General features: G+C 39.6%; 1 protein-coding gene across 1 annotated transcript in view; it reads right to left on the reverse strand.

Moving 5' to 3' along the window:
- Nucleotides 1-213: 213 nt before the first annotated feature.
- The window catches only part of LOC126175467 (DNA mismatch repair protein Msh3-like), a 415,279-nt gene continuing 394,782 nt past the window's right edge, over nucleotides 214-20,710 (reverse strand). Inside the window, exons 19-20 of the mRNA XM_049922278.1 lie at nucleotides 10,222-10,364; nucleotides 214-472 (exon numbers count right to left, since the gene is read on the reverse strand). Coding sequence (XP_049778235.1) covers nucleotides 10,226-10,364 — 139 coding nt within the window. The 3' untranslated portion in view covers nucleotides 214-472; nucleotides 10,222-10,225. The remainder of the gene's footprint in view (nucleotides 473-10,221; nucleotides 10,365-20,710) is intronic.

A 20,710-nucleotide genomic window follows, 5' to 3' on the forward strand; every position in this document is an offset into this window, starting at 1 on the left:
ATCGAATAACGCTAGGTACAGGAGTTTCTAGACTCTTTCTACTTATGAAATAAGTAGACATGCAAACTTTACTTTTTGTCAACTAACGATGTATTTGACCTCTATGCACAATAAAATTTCACTTTCCACATAAATCTCTAACTTCCTGCAAATCTCTCATACAGTCACACACTAGAAACAAATTGAGTTACAGTTACAAGAAAGTTGGCTTGGATACCATGACCTTTCTTAACATGAATCATAAAATGAGTACTGCCTCTAACAAGGTTGTGTCAAGAGTTTACAAGAGTATTTTTTCAACTGTTCTTGTTTTAATAACAATAGTCAGTGACAAAATAAGCACAGAGCTGCAGATAAACTCCATGGTTCTTCCTTATACACTCACTAAAACGTCTACGGATTGCCCAACAGGTACTCGTGGGTGCCGTCCTACCGCCGTGTCTACTTTCTTCTCACGACTGATTTTAAAAACCTGCACACACAAACATGTGATGCATAGTAGGTAGGATTCTACCATTCCGCACTCATATCCAGAATATTGTGTGTTCAAGATGGTAGAAGGCTGAGTGATTCTAAAATATACACAGAAATTCTCGAATCACTACACCATGTCAGCAGGTGTAACACTACAGTCTTGTGTTTCAACAAGAGATGTAATTGACAGTTCATCCAGAACCAAAAAATCTGAAAGTCCTTTTTAAAAGCTTTGGAATAAATCACAGTTTAGTGACAAGTTTAACTGGAAATAAAATTGTGTCTGTCCACTTAAAGCATGCATTTGGTGACTTACCTTTGGGGCACTACTGTCAACTATGGAATGATCCAAGCTCTCTGTCATTCATCACATCGTTTTTGACAGAAGATACTGTGTGACACATACACAAGCTTGACGTTCAAAGCACCTGATTTTTATTTTGTATGTGAAGTAGAGAAAAGTAAAAACAGAGCACACATTATGCCAGGAGGACAAAAAGAGTCATCTATTCATGATACTGATCAAAACTATCTGGACACCTACCTATTAGTGGACATCAGTATGGGGTGTGTCCACCATTCACCTTTATGACAGATTGAAGTCTGTGGGGAACACTTTAAATGAGGTGTCTCAATGCCTATTGAGGAACGGCAGCCCATTCTTCCTCAAGAACCAAAACCAGAGAAAGGTAACAATGCTGGATGCTGGGATCTGGAGTGAAGTCGATATTTAACTCATTTCAAAGGTGTTTCAGTAGGTACAGGCCAGCCATTTCAGGACTGTTATTGTCCAAAAACCACAGCCTCACAGACAGAGTGCATTTTCAAGCTGCTACAAAAACTCGTTGCTCTCAAACTCTTCCACTGCTGTATGCAGTACACAATGCTGTAAAATATGCTCATTTCCTTTCACATTTTGCATGTTACTGAGTGCAATAAGAGGACCCTAACCATAAAATATATCCCCATAAAACACCACCACCTCAAAGACTCCCAAATGCACACTATCTCAGCTGTCATGACACTTCACTTCCTACTAGAAAAAGAGCCAGTGCTCAAAATCTTGTGAACACGTTTCCTGTATTGTGTCCGTGCATCATACAGCAGTTCATTATAGGTGAGAGTTACCCTTCCCTTATTTTACAGGTACTTCCACCCCAGAATTTCCATTATTGCTATACATCAGGAATTCTAAGTCTGCTGGACATGATGGCCTAACTATGAATATCCTGAAGTCCTGCATCAAAAACCTCTCTGGACCCCTTTCCACTGCAATTAATAGTGTCTTAACAGCAGGAAGTTTTTCTAAACTGTTGAACATATCCCAGGTAACCACAGTTTTCTAGAAAAGTGAAAAATATAGACCAGTATCTTGACTGTCTTCTCAAAGAATGTAGAAAAGATAACAATATAATGAAAAGGACAGTTGCTACTCACCACACAGTGGAGCAGCTGAGTTGCAGAAAGGCACAACACAAAGAATGTCAGAAAGTTAGCTTTCTGAAGCAGGGTATTATGGGAGAGGCAATCGGATGGGGGTAATGAGGAGGCGGGGGATAGCAGGTTAGGAATCAGGGACAGAAAGTGCTGCTGAGGAGCATGCAGAGATTAGCTGGAGAGTGGGGCAGCTAGGTGCAGACGAGAGTTTAGAGACAGTTGGCGGTGAGGAGGGGGGGGGGGGGGGGGAGTTAGCAGAAAAGGAGAGAAGTAAAAAGACTGGGTGCATTGGTGGAATAGACGGCTGTGTAGTGCTGGAATGGGAACAGGGAAGGGCTAGATAGGTAAGGACTATGACTAATGACTGTTGAGGCCAGGAGGGTTACTGGAATGTAGGATATAATGCAGAGAGAGTTTCCACCTGCACATTCCAGAAAAGCTGTTGTTGGTGAGAAGGATCCAGATGACACAAGCTGTGAAGCAGTCATTGAAATGAAGGACATCGTGTTGGGTGGCATGATCAGAAACAGGGTGGTCCAGTTGTTTCTTGGCCACAGTTTGTCGGTGACCACTCATGCAGAGAGACAGCTTGTGAGTTGTCATGCCCATGCAGAATGCAGCACAGTGGTTGCAATTTTCCTTGTAGATCACATGATTGGAGTAGGTGGTGGTGGTGGTGGTGGTGGTGGTGGTGGTGGTGGTGGTGGTGGTGGGAAGATGCATGGGACAGATCTTGCATCTAGGTCTGCTACAGGGATATCAGCCATGAGGCAAGGGGTTTGGAGCTGGGGTTGTGTAGGGATGGACGTAGATATTGTGTATGTTTGGTGGAATACCACTGTGGGGGAATGGGAAGGAAAGTGAGTAGGATATTTCTCATTTCAGGGCACATCGAGAGGTAGTCAAAACCCTGGTGGAGAATTTAATTCAGTTGCTCCTGTCCTGAGTGGTACTGACTCAAGAGGGGAATGTTCCTTTGCGGTCAGACAGAGGGGCTTTGGGAGGTGTTGGGTGACTGGAAAGATAAGGCATGGCACATCTATTGTTGTACAATGTTGGGAGGGTAATTACAATCTGTAAATGCCACAGTGACATCCTCAATTTATTTCGAGAAGGATCGCTCATCACTATGGATGCGACAGCCACAGGTGGCTAGACTGTACGGAAGGGACTTTTTGGTATGGAATGGGTAACAGCTGTCGAAATGGAGGTATTGCTGGTGGTTGATAGGTTTGATATGGACAGAGGTACTGAGATAGCATCTTTGAGGATGTCATCAGTGAATCTGTATCAGGTGAAGGGTTTGAGATTCTGAGTGCTTAGGAAGGATTTGTCTAGATGGAACATGAATCGATTGGCCTAGGATGGTCACATGGGTGTGCCAAAGCTATATCCCAGATTTGTTTGTAGGTAATGCCTTCAAAGGAGAAATAATTGTGGGCGAGGAAATAGTTGGTCATGGTGACTAGGAAGAAGGTGGTCGGTTTGGAATCCATCAGGCATTGGGAGAGGTAGCGTTGAATAGCAGTAAGGCCATGGGCATTAAGGATGTTAGTGTAAAGGGAACTGGCATCAAGAGCGACGAGCAGGGCAGCATGTGGTAAAGGGACAGGAACTGTTGCGAGTTGGTGGAGGAAATGGTTGCTATCTTTTACGTAGGAGGGTAGGTTGCGGGTAATGGTCTGAAGGTATTGGTCTACGAGGGCAGGGATTCTCTCTGGGCGCACAGTAACTGGCCACAATGGGGCATCCTGGATAGTTGGGTTTATGGACTTTAGGAAGCATGTAGAAGGTAGGAGTGCAGGCAAGGGTAGGAGTGAGGGGAGAGATGGATTCCAGGAGAGTTCTGGCATGGGCCTAAGGCTTTGAGGAGAGACTGGAGATCTTGCTGGATTTCTGGAATTGGGTCACTGTGGCAGGGTCTGTAGGTGGATGAATCTGACAGCTAGTGGAGTCCTTCTGCCAGATAATCCTTGTGGTTCAAAACAATAGTGGTGGAGCCTTTGTCCACAGGCAGAATTATAAGTTCAGGATCAGTTTTTAGCTGATGGATTGTGGATCTTTCTGTGGATGTAAGGTTAGTTTGCATGTTGAGGGATTTGGGGAATGATGGTGATGCAAGGTTCGAGGTTAACAAATTCTGGAAATTTAACAGGGGGTAATTGGGGGCAGTGGGGGATGGATAACGGTTGGTTGTAGGGGTGAACTGAATCAGGCAGGTTTTGACATTGGTCTTTGGTTGAATCTGACTGGTAGCATTGGAGACGAAAAAGTGTTTCCACTGTAGGGACCGGGAGAAGGAGGGAAGGTCTTTAACAAGTCTTGCATGAATGAATTTGGGGGTGGGGCAAAAGGTGATGCATTTGGAAAGGATTGATACTTCTGCAAGATTAAGGCTTTTGGAGTAAAGGTCCAAATTGTCTTCTGCGTATGGGGGAGGTTTGGAGGATGTAGAGGTGGTGGACAGTGGTAGTCCAAGGCAGTAATAGAAAGTGAGCAGGTTGGGTAGCTTTTTGAAGGGGCATAGTGCATGTTGCTCTTGTTCATGGAGGGTGAGAGTTTCAATGTGTGTTATGGGATCCAGGAATTTGAGATTGTGTAGCAGAAGAATTTTATGAATGGAGAGATGGTATTGCAAGGAGGTTTGGGCCTGGTTGATCTGGTTTTGCAAAATTGTGTTGGTGAGTGCTAAGGATTGGGCAGGTGGAGATGGGTAATTTGATGTTAAGGCCATTTGGGGGAGCTCCATGAGCCAAGCAACAACTCAGGAACAATATGTGGAACTACCAGGTGTACCAGTATGAAAAGAGTGTTAAGATACAAATGTGTCGATAGGGAACATTTGTTGTGAACGAGCCTTAATTTGTTTTTTTTTGTTTGGTTGGTATGACATCTGTCAAAGATATTTAGTATACATCAAGTCATGGAACAAACAACATCATATGTTTCCATCGTGTTAACAATGTCGAATTTTGTACCAGAAAGTGATGATTTGCGGAAAGCATTAATTTTTTGTTTTCATTTGAAAAAAAGTGCTGCAGAGTCAGATTGAATGCTTGTCGAGGCATATGGTGATAGTGCTCTATCAGAAGCAACATGCAAAAGATGGTTTCAATGCTTCAGACATAATGATTCTGATGTAAGAAATGAAGAACGTGGAAGACCACCAAAAAAGTTCGAAGACACCTAATCGCAAGCAATATTGGATGAAGATGATACTTTGAGTCAGAAGCAAATGGCATCAATGCTAAATGTTGCACAACAAACAACTTCTGACCGTTTGAAAGCTATGGGAAAGATCCAAAAGTGTGGAAAATGGGTGCCACATGAATTGAATGAAAGACAGATGGAAAACTGAAAAACCATTTCTCAAATTTTGCTTCAAAGACATGAAAGAAAATCAATTTTGCATCGAATTGTTACTGTCAATGAGAAATGGATTTATTTTAAGAATTCTAAATAGGAAAAATCATGGGTTAATCCGGGATAACCATCTACATTGACTGCAAAACCAGATCAATTTGACAAGAAGACAATGCTATGTGTTTGGTGGGATCAGAAAGGTGTGGTGTCACATGAGTTTCTAAAACCCGGTGAAACTGTGACTACTAATCGCTACAGATAACAAATGATCAATTTGAACTATGCATTGATCCAAAAAAGACCAGAATGGGCCAGAAGACATGGCAAAGTAATTTTTTTACACGACAATGCACCTGCACACAAATCAAAACTGGTTCAGCTGGGAGCTGCTATCCCACCCGCCATATTCACCAGACTTGGCCCCTTCTGACTACCATTTGTTTTCATCAATGGGACACGCATTGGCTGAGAAACACTTCGATTCCTACAAAGAAATCGAAAATTGGGTGTCTATTGGCGTGGTGTCCACAAATTGCCAGAAAGGAGGTCAAAATGTATAGAAAGCAATGGTCAGTACTTTGAATAAAATGTTTTTACTTTTCAATTCAAAATTAGTGTTTCACTTTCACAAAAAAATGCTAATTTCATACCAGTACACCTGGTAGGTATCATAGTAATATATGATAGAATTACCACATTTTTAAATGAACATAGTCTAATCTTTGAAAATCAGAATGATTTTATTAAGAACAAGTCAACACTGGTAGCTGACACAGTTTATTCATGAGGTAATAACTGATAATGAGAACAAGGATATGTTACTGGAATATTCCTTGATCTTGAACTTCAATATCACTGAGAAATTATGAAACATATGCACTGGAGATTTTGTTAATGATCTGATAAAATCTTATTCAGCTAAGAGAAAGCAATTTACACTAAGAAAGAAACTGAAAGTGGCACACACAGGTGTACCATTACTGATATGAGATTTTGGATACATAGTGCTTGGTACTGGGACATTATCTCTTCTTGATCTATATACCTAAATGATATAAAACACTGCTTCCTAAATTAAATGGAAAATTCTGTATGCTGATAACACATCCAATGTTTGGAGACATAAAGAGTATGACCAACTAGTAATAGTGTGCCAAAATATTAGAAATTAAATAATTTAGTACTGCAGTGAAAGTCACCTCAGTGTCACAAACAAGAAAATAGCAGTAATGGATTTTTAAGTCCACAAGCCACAATTGTGCACTGGAACTGATATAGCCATTACAGAGAATGCTATGAAATTCCTGGAAATGACAATAAAAGGTAAACTTCAGTGGGTGATGCATGTTCGTTCTCTGGCAACCAATTGCCTTAAAATGTATTTACAATAAATACACTATCCAAATACTACTGTGATACCCACGCATTACAGACTCCTTACATGAACTGTCCTCATCCAGTATAAACCACAAAATATACTTTTAATGTTGCACAAAAAGGATATTACAACAACTTCTTGTACAAAACCAAGAGATGGATGAGGACAGTTCATGTAAGGAGTCTGCAATGTGTGGGTATCACTGTAGTATTTGGATAGTGTATTTATTGTAAATACATTTTAAGGCAATTGGTTGCCAGAGAACGAACATGCATCACCCACTGAAGTTTACCTTTTATTGTCATTTCCAGGAATTTCATAGCGTTCTCTGTAATGGCTATATCAGTTTATTCTCTACATCTGGGATACTATCTATTATAAATATATACATTTTTAAATTAAAAAGAAATGTGGCCTTTGACCTGTAATAACACTGCATGAGAAACAAAGGTCAATTTCATATCATTATCCAGTGAACTGAACTACATTAAAAAACCCAAGTGTACTTAGGACTCCTCACTACAAAATTTAAAGTTTTTATGAAATAACTGCAACCAGCTGCCTTTTGTGATAATTCAGTTTCTATTTTACCATGACCAGTTTTGAATGGTCTAGCGACTTCTTTGGATAGTACACACTTCTAGTGATTGTAGTGTTGCGGGGCTTATGTAGCTGTGACAAGATAGAAGAAATGAAACAAGTAAGCACTGGATGTGCTGAGGTATTGGGAATTATTTACATCATAAGATTCACTTACAGCCTGCCTAAAATATTACTGGCTGACAACCTACACTACTCACTAGATGCATATCTCAGCTTTTCACAGAATAAAGAAAATTTTATATAGGCTTCACACATGTATATTGGTTTTATTTAATACAATCAATCACTAACATCCTCTTTTGTTTCATTCACTTCTAAAATGAATAACTTTTCCACCTTCAAATCAAGTTTTTCACACAAGCAATTTATTATGTACACACCTGTCTTGTCAAATAAAAACACATTGTAAAATGTAATAATGTAAAATTTTCGCTTGTTATGAAATGACACATTCAGAAAAAAAATCTTTGTATCATATGATATTGAATAAAGTTGTTACTGTTATTATATTATTTTTATTATTATTATTAACACAAGTGTATGTGCAGACTTCTGTTTATGAGTGACAGCTTCTTTTCCACGAACTGGAGTTCAAATGACAATCAATCTGTGGAAATACAGTACAGTATACTTATTAAAGACTGTTATAAAATATGAAGCAAACAACCAAGAAAATGGAAAAGACTTGCTTCTATAATCTGGCATTAGCCATGCTCATAGAAGTCAGACAAGTTTTGCAGGATTGTCAAAATGGGCTTCCATATGCTGCCACATGCCAAATTGAAACATGTGTAACACCCTTTCAATATCATGAAGAAACACTTCCGTGAATGTGTGGAGACTATTATTTCTGACAGGTCTGAAAGCACACACACCACATGGAATCTGCAGCTTTCATAAATATTATGTAAATTGAAGGGGGTGGTGGGGGGGGGGGGGAGGGGGGCACTTGGAAGGAAAGGGCTGGCAAGTGACTGATGATACGAGCTGTAGCAGGACTTCATGCAGAATCAGTGGCAATGAATGAAAATATTTGCCAGACTGGGACTTGAACCCATGATTTTCTGCTTACTAGGCAGTTGTGTTAACCACTGCACCACCTGGACACAGTGTTAATCACAAATGTATGGACTAGCTCAGCATTCTCCTCAGTCAATCCACATTTCCACCTACCACTACCACTTATCCACATTCCCAATGCATGTCCTCCTTGCTAGCTAATTTTAGATTCCCACCGGAGATCAAACGTAAATAAGCATCTGCAATGATGTTTGTCGAGTCATAGCCCATTGAGGTGTATCAACTGTATGAATGCATGGTGTCCATTCTTTTGGACATGTCTGAAAGAACATACTCCACATGGAATCCTCAGTTGCCCCCTCCACACTCAATTTAAATAATATGTATCACAGCTGAGGATTCCACGTGGTGTGTGTTCTGTCAGACATGTCTGAAAGAACAGACACTGCACATTCTTATGATTGATATGCCTCAATGGGCTATGAATCCACAATCATCATTGCAGATGCACATTTACATTCAACCTCTGGCAGGAATCTAATATTAGCAAGCACGGAGGATATGGGCAGAGACTTGCCATTTCAACAATTCCAAGAATCTATCATGGCACTTCTGCTGCACAAAGGGAAAATTAAAGAACAACTTGCACAAATACTTGAATAAGTACTATTATGAGTAGGTAAGTTGCTACTCACCATGTAGTGGAGATGCTGAATCACAGATAGGCACAACAAAAAACTGTCACAAATAAGATTTCGGCCAACAAGGCCATTGTCAAAAGCAGATGATAAAAACACACACACACACACACACACACACACACACACACACGCACGCACACGGATGACTGCAGTCTCTGACAGCTGAAGCCACACTGCGAGCATCAGCAGCAGCAGTGCATGATGGGAGTGGCAACTGGGTGGGGGTAAGGAGGAGGCTGGGGCAGGGAGAGGGAGAGAGAGAGGGGTAGGGGTGGGTGACAGTGAAGTGCAGCTGGTGAGTGTGCAGGGACGAGGTGGAGAGAGGGTAGGGCAGCTAAGTGCAGCCAGGAGGTTCCCATAACCCTGCTGGCCTCAACCTTCACTAGTTATTGTCCTCAACCATCCAGCTCCTTCCCATTATAGCACTCCACCAATGCATCCAGTCTTTTTACTTCTGTGATAGTCTTTTTGTTGTGCCTATCTGCAACTCAGCATCTCCACTATAAGGTGAGGAGCAACTATCCTTTTCATAATATTGTTACATTCCATCCTGGATTTTCCACTGTTTGACTAAATACTATAGAATAAGAAGAACTGACAAATAAAAGCAAATAAATATAAAAAAATATAATTTCAAAATAAAAAATGGGAAGAAGTGAACAACAAAAGATATCACACAGAAAATGATACTGTACCACTATACAAAATTCCCAGGCTGTCCACAGCCAGAAGCCTCATTCAGCATTCTACAGTCAAAGAGAAGTTACAGATTTAGATATGTTATTGCAACTGTTCTCCCACTTCTCTCCTTTCATTATTAAACTTTTCCTTAAAACAAACCAATTAAAACAGTGATAACTTCTGAGATGTACATACCAGCTAATTCACCATGCCATATTTCATTTTCTTGTAGAGTAACAACTTTTTTGATCATGAGACTGTGACAGTTACGACAGAATGCAAGGAGTACAGCTACATATTATCATACTGTCACTCTAATATACAAAAATACAATAAAAATGTAAAACTTTATATAATTTATTTACTGACTTGCAAGATATTCTGTCAGCTTTTACTTTCTAAATTAATAATATTTTCCTTAATAATTCATACATATATCATAACATACGATAATGACATTCCAGTTCTTGGAGAAAAAAAAACTTTTGTAGAAGTTAACATGCATCCATAAGAATAGAAATTCCTTCCCTAATGAGAGATAAAACTTTTTGATAACATTCCAACCTCTTCATTGTTGAAGGGCATCAGCATGTATCAACTGCATCTGCTGTTTCCATGGCACGTGAAGGTCAGCAATTTCATTGAGTGCGTTATTTACTTCGTCCTCATCGTCAGACCACATATTCTGTAGAAGCCCCCTCATCTCTCTATAACAAAGGAAAAAAAATCCTGTCAGCACATGTTATATCCAATAGGAATAAAACACTACTGTTTGGCAGCTCAAATGGTATATACTGAAATGAAACATCAGTAGCCTCAAAGAACTAAAGGAGTGTTTGTATTATTTTGGACACACAAATGTTCTATACTTAAACATTATGACTGACCACCATTGTCATTTGTGAATAAAGGGATCAGTGATGCAAATGAACAGCTCTTGAAAATATGTGAATAGTTTTCAAATGTTAATGCTCTGGATACTAGCGGTGTTGGATGAAGATTTTATACCACACATGAACCATGGACCTTGCCGTTGGTGGGGAGGCTTGCGTGCCTCAGTGATACAGATAGCCGTACCGTAGGTACAACCACAACGGAGGGGTATCTGTTGAGAGGCCAGACAAACGTGTGGTTCCTGAAGAGGGGCAGCAGCCTTTTCAGTAGTTGCAAGGGCAACAGTCTGGATGATTGACTGATCTGGCCTTGAAACAATAACCAAAACGGCCTTGCTGTGCTGGTACTGCGAACGGCTGAAAGCAAGGGGAAACTACGGCCGTAATTTTTCCCGAGGGCATGCAGCTTTACTTTATGATTAAATGATGATTGCGTCCTCTTGGGTAAAATATTCTGGAGGTAAAATAGTCCCCCATTCGGATCTCCGGGCGGGGACTACTCAAGAGGATGTTGTTATCAGGAGAAAGAAAACTGGCGTTCTACGGATCGGAGCGTGGAATGTCAGATCCCTTAATCGGGCAGGTAGGTTAGAAAATTTAAAAAGGGAAATGGATAGGTTAAAGTTAGATATAGTGGGAATTAGTGAAGTTCGGTGGCAGGAGGAACAAGACTTTTGTTCAGGTGAATACAGGTTTATAAATACAAAGTCAAATAGGGGGAATGCAGGAGTAGGTTTAATAATGAATAGGAAAATAGGAATGCGGGTAAGCTACTACAAACAGAATAGTGAACGCATTATTGTGGCCAAGATAGATACGAAGCCCACACCTACTACAGTAGTACAAGTTTATATGCCAACTAGCTCTGCAGATGACGAAGAAATTGAAGAAATGTATGATGAAATAAAAGAAATTATTCAGATAGTGAAGGGAGATGAAAATTTAATAGTCATGGGTGACTGAAATTCGAGTGTAGGAAAAGGGAGAGAAGGAAACGTAGTAGGTGAATATGGATTGGGGCTAAGAAATGAAAGAGGAAGCCGCCTGGTAGAATTTTGCACAGAGCACAACTTAATCATAGCTAACACTTGGTTTAAGAATCATGATAGAAGGTTGTATACATGGAAGAACCCTGGAGATACTAAAAGGTATAAGATAGATTATATAATGGTAAGACAGAGATTTAGGAACCAGGTTTTAAATTGTAAGACATTTCCAGGGGCAGATATGGACTCTGACCACAATCTATTGGTTATGACCTGTACATTAAAACTGAAGAAACTGCAAAAAGGTGGAAATTTAAGGAGATGGGACCTGGATAAACTGAAAGAACCAGAGGTTGTACAGAGTTTCAGGGAGAGCATAAGGGAACAATTGACAGGAATGGGGGAAAGAAATACAGTAGAAGAAGAATGGGTAGCTTTGAGGGATGAAGTAGTGAAGGCAGCAGAGGATCAAGTAGATAAAAAGACAAGGGCTAGTAGGAATCCTTGGGTAACAGAAGAAATATTGAATTTAATTGATGAAAGGAGAAAATATAAAAATGCAGTAAATGAAGCAGGCAAAAAGGAATACAAACGTCTCAAAAATGAGATCGACAGGAAGTGCAAAATGGCTAAGCAGGGATGGCTAGAGGACAAATGTAAAGATGTAGAGGCTTATCTCACTAGGGGTAAGATAGATACTGCCTACAGGAAAGTTAAAGAGACCTTTGGAGATAAGAGAACCACTTGTATGAACATCAAGAGCTCAGATGGAAACCCAGTTCTAAGCAAAGAAGGGAAAGCAGAAAGGTGGAAGGAGTATATAGAGGGTCTATACAAGGGCGATGCACTTGAGGACAATATTATGGAAATGGAAGAGGATGTAGATGAAGATGAAATGTGAGATACGATACTGCGTGAAGAGTTTGACAGAGCACTGAAAGACCTGAGTCGAAACAGGGCCCCCGGAGTAGACAACATTCCATTGGAACTACTGACGGCCTTGGGAGAGCCAGTCCTGACAAAACTCTACCATCTGGTGAGCAAGATGTATGACACAGGCGAAATACCCTCAGACTTCAAGAAGAATATAATAATTCCAATCCCAAAGAAAGCAGGTGTTGACAGATGTGAAAATTACCGAACAATCAGTTTAATAAGCCACAGCTGCAAAGTACTGACACGAATTCTTTACAGACGAATGGAAAAACTAGTAGAAGCCGACCTCGGGGAAGATCAGTTTGGATTCCGTAGAAATACTGGAACACGTGAGGCAATACTGACCTTACGACTTATCTTAGAAGAAAGGTTAAGGAAAGGCAAACCTACGTTTCTAGCATTTGTAGACTTAGAGAAAGCTTTTGACAATGTTGACTGGAATACTCTCTTTCAAATTCTAAAGGTGGCAGGGGTAAAATACAGGGAGCGAAAGGCTATTTACAATTTGTACAGAAACCAGATGGCAGTTATAAGAGTCGAGGGACATGAAAGGAAAGCAGTGGTTGGGAAGGGAGTAAGACAGGGTTGTAGCCTCTCCCCGATGTTATTCAACCTGTATATTGAGCAAGCAGTAAAGGAAACAAAAGAAAAATTAGGAGTAGGTATTAAAATCCATGGAGAAGAAATAAAAACTTTGAGGTTTGCCGATGACATTGTAATTCTGTCAGAGACAGCAAAGGACTTGGAAGAGCAGTTAAATGGAATGGATGGTGTCTTGAAGGGAGGATATAAGATGAACATCAACAAAAGCAAAACGAGGGTAATGAAATGTAGTCGAATTAAGTCGGGTGATGCTGAGGGAATTAGATTAGGAAATGAGACACTTAAAGTAGTAAAGGAGTTTTGCTATTTGCGGAGCAAAATAACTGATGATGGTCGAAGTAGAGAGGATATAAAATGCAGACTGGCAATGGCAAGGAAAGCGTTTCTGAGGAAGAGAAATTTGTTAACATCGAGTATAGATTTAAGTGTCAGGAAGTCGTTTCTGAAAGTATTTGTATGGAGTGTAGCCATGTATGGAAGTGAAACATGGACGGTAAATAGTTTGGACAAGAAGAGAATAGAAGCTTTTGAAATGTGGTGCTACAGAAGAATGCTGAAGATTAGATGGGTAGATCACGTAACTAATGAGGAGGTATTGAATAGGATTGGGGAGAAGAGGAGTTTGTGGCATAACTTGACCAGAAGAAGGTATCGGTTGGTAGGACATGTTCTGAGGCATCAAGGGATCACCAATTTAGTATTGGAGGGCAGCGTGGAGGGTAAAAATCGTAGGGGGAGACCAAGAGATGAATACACTAAGCAGATTCAGAAGGATGTAGGTTGCAGTAGGTACTGGGAGATGAAGAAGCTTGCACAGGATAGAGTAGCATGGAGAGCTGCATCAAACCAGTCTCAGGACTGAAGACCACAACAACAACATGGACCTCATTCGAGTGGCCTTGGAAAAAGAAGTTCATAAAACAAAAACTAGTCAAAAGAGTCAAATGCAAGAGAATTACATGGAAGAGAAGTGACAAACAGTAGAAATAGTGATTTTCTTACCATAGCAATGTATTCCAGCAATATAAAACAGTCAAAGAAGACCTTTCTAGCTAAAGAACAGAGAAAGTGACAGACTAAATGTACTTTGTGATAATTTAGATCATATCAAATGTAATATTAATGAATATATCAAAAGTATAATAGATAACCTCTACTGTTTAAAAATATTTCATCAAAGTATGATAAGTCTTTTAAATAAAAAAGAAGAACTGCTGCTTTCTCTTCAAGAAACAGCTGGCACTATTGCTGATGTGCTCTGCTTAACTGAACATCACCTAGAAGCAACAGAAATTAATCAGATGCATGTAAATAGTTATATAATTGGTTCTTACTACTACACGACCAACTTATGACAAGATAGAGGTGGCAATTTACATGCACAACACTCTTAAGTCACAAGCAGTAGATGAGACTCAGTACTGTGTTGAACAGCATTTTCAATGTTTTGCTCTCAAATTAGAACTGAACTCAGACCCTCACAATAATAATAGTTCACAGGGCAGCACTGGGAAACATCCAAAAGTTCCTTTGTTAGCTGGAATCACTTCTTGTAAAACTCTACAGGAATAACAGTAAAATTATAGTATGTGGTGACTTTAACATTAATTTTCTTTTAAAAGATGACAATCATAAACATTTATAATTAACATTAATTTTCTTTTAAATGATAACAATCATAAACACTTAGAATCATTATTGTTCACTTTCTACCTGCTCCCTATGATCTCATTCCCAACAAGAGTATAAGGGTAAAGCAAGACCACATTTGATAATATGCAAAGCAAGAACACATTTGATAATATGTTCTTGGGACCACACAAATTACAGAGAAATAAAAACTCAGGCTGTAATAAATGGTCTTACAACTTGTCAACAGAAGAAATGGAAATGGCCATACCCATAAAAAATTAGACAAATAGGGACATAAAATCAGAACAAGCAGGGATACCATAGTCCTCTGGTAATGATAAAGGCAAGAATAATCAAAAAGTTTTAATCTCAGAATTCAATAAATTTTTCTCATTATAGCTGCAAAAACTGGAAACCTTAATAAACAGTCTCCCACAGAAGCTGTAGAGCATCTTAATCATGTGCAAATCACACCAAATGTAGCACTTCATTTCAAAGTACAACTCCCTAAAAAAAAAAGGTCAGTAGATTACTTAAAATCTTTCAATGTTCTCATTACGACGGTGTATCAAGTAGGATTTTAAAATCAGGTGCAGTTACATATTGTGCTATTTGTGTAACCAATTAATTTTCAGATAGATTACAATAGTGATACCAATCCACAAAATGTGGAGGAAGGAATATAATATTAAACTACTGGCTCATCTCCTCGCTGGCAATGATCGCAAATGTATTTGAGGGGATAGTGTATGTTTGGACTTATAGCCACACTACACAAAATGGCTTGCTGACACCTGCACAGTTTGGCTTTTGTAAATATTTCTCCACAGAGAGACCTATATTTAGCCAAAAAGATGAAATTCTAGGTGAACTAAATTTTAGAAGGTATCCAATGGGGATCTTTTGTGACCTTGCTAGGGAATTCAGTATGTAGACCATAACACACAGCTAAAAAGCTTCTGCACTGTGGTGCTAAAGACTAACCTTTGGCCTGGCTGGAATATTACTTACACAACAAAAAACAAAGTGTTATCTTCTCTCCTGCCACAATACACTGCTGTCCCTTCCTCTTCCCTGGCCCCTCCAGATTGCTGTTTCCTTTCCATGTGACAACTGCTTCTGATACGAGCTGCTGGTGATGCCGGTCATGTGTGCATGACATGTGCTAGTATGTATGAATGAAAATTTGTGTGTTTCTCTTTCTTTATCTGATGAAGGCTGTGACTGGAAGGTAATTCGTGTCTTTTAATTGTGCCTGTTTGCAACTTAACATGTCATATTCATGGTAAGTAGCAATCTATCTTTGCCTTACATTGTTGATGTTCCAGCCTGAAGTTTCCGTCATTTGATTTTAATATGATACAGTTTCAGAAAACAAATATAAAACTTCAAGCTCCTGAACTGGATATTAATAATCAGAAAATTATGAAACCATACATATAAAATTCCTAGGCAGCCAGATAGAGAGCCAGCTAAGATGGGAAGAGCAAATTGATCAGCTGGTAAAGAAACTTAGCTCAGTGTGCTTCACACAAAGAACCATTTCTCATTTTGTTGACAGAGCAATAATGCTGTTGTCATATTTTGCATATTTCCATTCTATACTCTCCTATGGTATAATCTTCTGAAAAAATGTTGCAGGAGTTGAAAAATCCTTCAAATTTCAGAAACAAGCAGTGAGATTAATATATGGGGTCACTAACAGGACATCCTGAAAGGATCCCTTCAAGTCTCTCAGGATGTTTACTGTTACATGTCAATACATATGCCCACTGGCGATGTTTACAGCAAACAACAGGGAATTATTTCAGAAATACTTTGGCATCCACAATTACAACATAAGACAGGTGAAAAATTTCCACCAAGGCTCTGATACTCTTATGAAAGTACACAGTGGTCTTACTGACCCAGGTAGTATAAAAGTAATCATTAAGCTCCCCGTCTACATAAATTCATAATATATAAAAATGATGAGGTATCTTGAACACATGGACCTCCTCCATGCCAACCAGCACAGATTCTGAAAACATTGATTATGTGAAACCCAACGTGCACTTTTCTCACATGACATACTGAAGGCTTTGAATCAAGGCAGTCAGGTTCAGGTACATATAGTGTTTCTTGATTTCTGAAAAGCATTTGACTCATCTACATTACTTTTCAAAAGTTCGATCATATGGGGAATCAAGTGAAGTTTGTGACTGGATTGACGACTTTTTGGTAGGGAGGACACAGTGTGGTATCTTGGATGGAAAGTCATTGTCAGATGTAGAAGTAACTTAGGGAATTGTGTTGGGGGCCTTGCTGTTGATGTTGTATGTTAATAACCTTGCAGACAATATTAACATTAACAACAGCCTTTTTGCAGATGATGCAGTTATCTATAATGGTGTACTATCTTAAGCAGCTGCATAAATATTCAGTAAGATCTTGATAAGATTTCAAAGTGGTGCAAAGATTAGCTACTTGCTTTAAATGTTCAGAAATGTAAAACTGTGCACTGCACAAAATGAAAAAAAATCTGGAATCCCATGACTATAATTTTAATGAGTCACAGCTGGAATCAACCAACTCGTGCAAATAACTGGTAGGTATATGAAATGGTATGGTCACATAAGCGCAGCTGTGGGTAAAGCAGGTGGTAAACTTCAGTTTATTGGTAGAATATTGGGGATGTGCAACTGGTCTACAAAGGAGATTGCTTACAAATCACAAGTGTGATCCATTATGGAGTAAAAGGAGATTGCTTACAAATCACAAGTGTGTTCCATTATGGAGTATTGCTGAAATGTGTAGGACACATATCAAATAGGACTAATAGGGGATACTGAACATATACAGAGAAGGGTAGCATGAATTGTTAGAGGTTGTTTTGGCTCATAGGAGAGTGTTACACTGATCTGAAGAAACTGAACTGCCCAGACTCTTGAAGACAGATATAAACTATCCAGAGAAAGTCTATTAACACAGTTTCAAGAAAAGGCTTTAAATCATGATTCTAGAAATATGCTGCAACTCCCTACATACCACTTACATATGAATTGTAAGAGCAAGATTAGAATAATTACAGCATGCAAAGAGGCAATCAAACAGTCATTCTTCCCCTGCACCATATGTGAATGGAACAAGGAGGAACCCGAATATTACCATGAGCAAAAAGTGCTCGACTTGCTGTAGAATTATTATATAGATGCAGTAGTTTTCTCTTTTTAGGTGACTGTAGTGGCATGGGGATTGGTAAAAAGAATCAGGCTCATCAGTGGTTCTAGGATATGTAGTAAAGATAGAAATATAATGGAACAGGAGGGAACAATTACTGCCCTTTAGGCTGAGTTAGATCAGGCCAGGAAAGATCTGGACAGGTTAAAAAGGGAGAAGGCTACAGAGAGGTGAGAAATGGCAACCGGTAACACAAGGAACAGGCTTACAATTTCATCACACAGCTTTGCAGTGAATGTTAAAAGAAACTGATGAGCATCAGGCAGAGATAGGTGTAGACAGGCCACAACAAACTTTCAGTAGAAAGTTGAGTAAGAATGTAGGGAAGCCAACAAAGAGGGAGAAAGTTTTGCTGTTAGATAGTTCTTACGACTGAGGTGTAGGCCAACTAATGAGTTACAATCAGAATAACAGGTCACCAATGTTTTAAAACCTATTGCAGGTGTGGGTCAGGTGACAGAGGATATAGGTTCACTCTGTAAAGACTTTACCAAGGAAGACACTATGGTTACTGTGGGTGGGCCAAGCAACAATACTGACAGAGATCTTAGGTACAGTATAGTGTGACTTGATAATGATTGCATCAGCATCAAGACATACCATTGTGGAGTTTGTGTCTATTCTGGGACACCATGGCTAACCTCATTTGAACTCTTCTGTCAGAATAGTTAATTTGGAATTGGAAGGGTTGCATGGGTCACTTGTGGGGCCACAAATTGCTATACTTCCTGCTGATTCTCTCAGTAGGTGGATTATCCTAGGCATGGCCTGAGTTCTCAGCGGGTGTCATCAGCAGAATCAGCATTCTATTGCAGATGGTGACCAGTTGGATTGCTGAAATATCAAATCGAGTTGATTTTAGGATCTGACAGCAAACCTGAATAGACTTTCAAGACTTATTACACAGGGAAAGCCTACAATGTCACACTGCAATAAATAGTAAATCAAGTATACCCTTTGGGTGGTGGTGTGGTCTTCAGTCCTGAGCCTGGTTTGATGCAGCTCTCCATGCTACTCTATCCTGTGCAAGCTTCTTCATCTGCCAGTACCTACTGCAACTTTCATCTTTCTGAATCTGTTTAGTGTATTCATATCTTGGCCTCCCTCTATGATTTTTACCCTCCACGCTGCCCTTCAATATTAAATTGGTGATCCCTTGATGCCTCAGAACATGTCCTACCAACCGATCCCTTCTTCTAGTCAAGTTGTGCCACAAACTTCTCTTCTCCCCAATCCTATTCAATACCTCCTCATTAGTTATATGAGCTACCCAACTACTCTTCAGCATTCTTCTGTAGCACCACATTTCGAAAGCTTCTATTCTCTTCTTGTCCAAACTAGTTATCGTCCATGTTTCACTTCCATACATGGCTACGCTCCATACAAATACTTTCAGAAACTACTTCCTGACACTTAACTCTATACTCGATGTTAACAAATTTCTCTTCTCTTCTCCTCTCTACTTCGACCATCATCAGTTATTTTGCTCCCCAAATAGCAAAACTCCTTTACTGCTTTAAGTGTCTCATTTCCTAATCTAATACCCTCAGCATCACTCGACTTTTGTTGATGTTCATCTTATATCCTCCTTTCAAGACACTGTCCATTCCGTTCAACTGCTCTTCTAAGTCCTTTGTTGTCTCTGACAGAATTACGTCATCAGCGAACCTTAACGTTTTTATTTCTTCTCCATGGATTTTAATACCTACTCCGAATTTTTCTTTTGTTTCCTTCACTGCTTGCTCAATATACAGATTGAATAACATCGGGGAGAGGCTACAACCCTGTCTCACTCCCTTCCCAACCATTGCTTCCCTTTCATGCCCCTCGACTCTTATAACTGCCATCTGGCTTCTGTACAAATTGTAAATAGCCTTTCGCTCCCTGTATTTTATCCCTGCCACCTTCAGAATTTGAAAGAGAGTATTCCAGCCAACATCGTCAAAAGCTTTCTCTAAGTCTACAAATGCTAGGAACGTAGGTTTGCCTTTCCTTAATCTAGCTTGTAAGATAAGTCGTAGGGTCAGTATTGCCTCACGTGTTCCAATATTTCCATGGAATCCAAACTGATCTTCCCCGAGGTTGGCTTCTACCAGTATTTCCATTTGTCTGTAAAAAATTCGCATTAGTATTTTGCATCCATGATTTATTAAACTGATAGTTCGGTAATTTTCACATCTGTCAACACCTGCTTTCTTTGGGATTGGAATTATTATATTCTTCTTGAAGTCTGAGGGTATTTCGCCTGTGTCATACATCTTGCTCACCAGATGGTAGAGTTTTGTCAGGACTGGCTTTCCCAAGGCTGTCAGTAGTTCTAATGGAATGTTGTCTACTCCCGGGGCCTTGTTTCGACTCAGGTCTTTCAGTGCTCTGTCAAACTCTTCATGCAGTATCGTATCTCCCATTTCATCTTCATCTACATCCTTTTCCATTTCCATAATATTGTCCTCTAGTACATCGCCCTTGTATAGACCCTCTATATACTCCTTCCACCTTTCTGCTTTTCCTTCTTTGCTTAGAACTGGGTTTCCATCTGAGCTCTTGATATTCATACAACTGGTTCTCTTTTCTCCAAAGATCTCTTTAATTTTCCTGTAGGCAGTATCTATCTTACCCCCATTGTGAGATAAGCCTCTACATCCTTACATTTGTCCTTATAAAGGACATATTCAGTTCAGAACTTGTAATAGGTTTCCTGCCAGTATGTGCCTAAAATATGATGACACACAGGTAGAAAAAGTTAAATTCTTGGGGTTACAGCTTGATAATAAATTTAACTGT

Source organism: Schistocerca cancellata, chromosome 3 (genome assembly GCF_023864275.1).
Source record: "Schistocerca cancellata isolate TAMUIC-IGC-003103 chromosome 3, iqSchCanc2.1, whole genome shotgun sequence".
Taxonomy (NCBI): domain Eukaryota; kingdom Metazoa; phylum Arthropoda; class Insecta; order Orthoptera; family Acrididae; genus Schistocerca; species Schistocerca cancellata.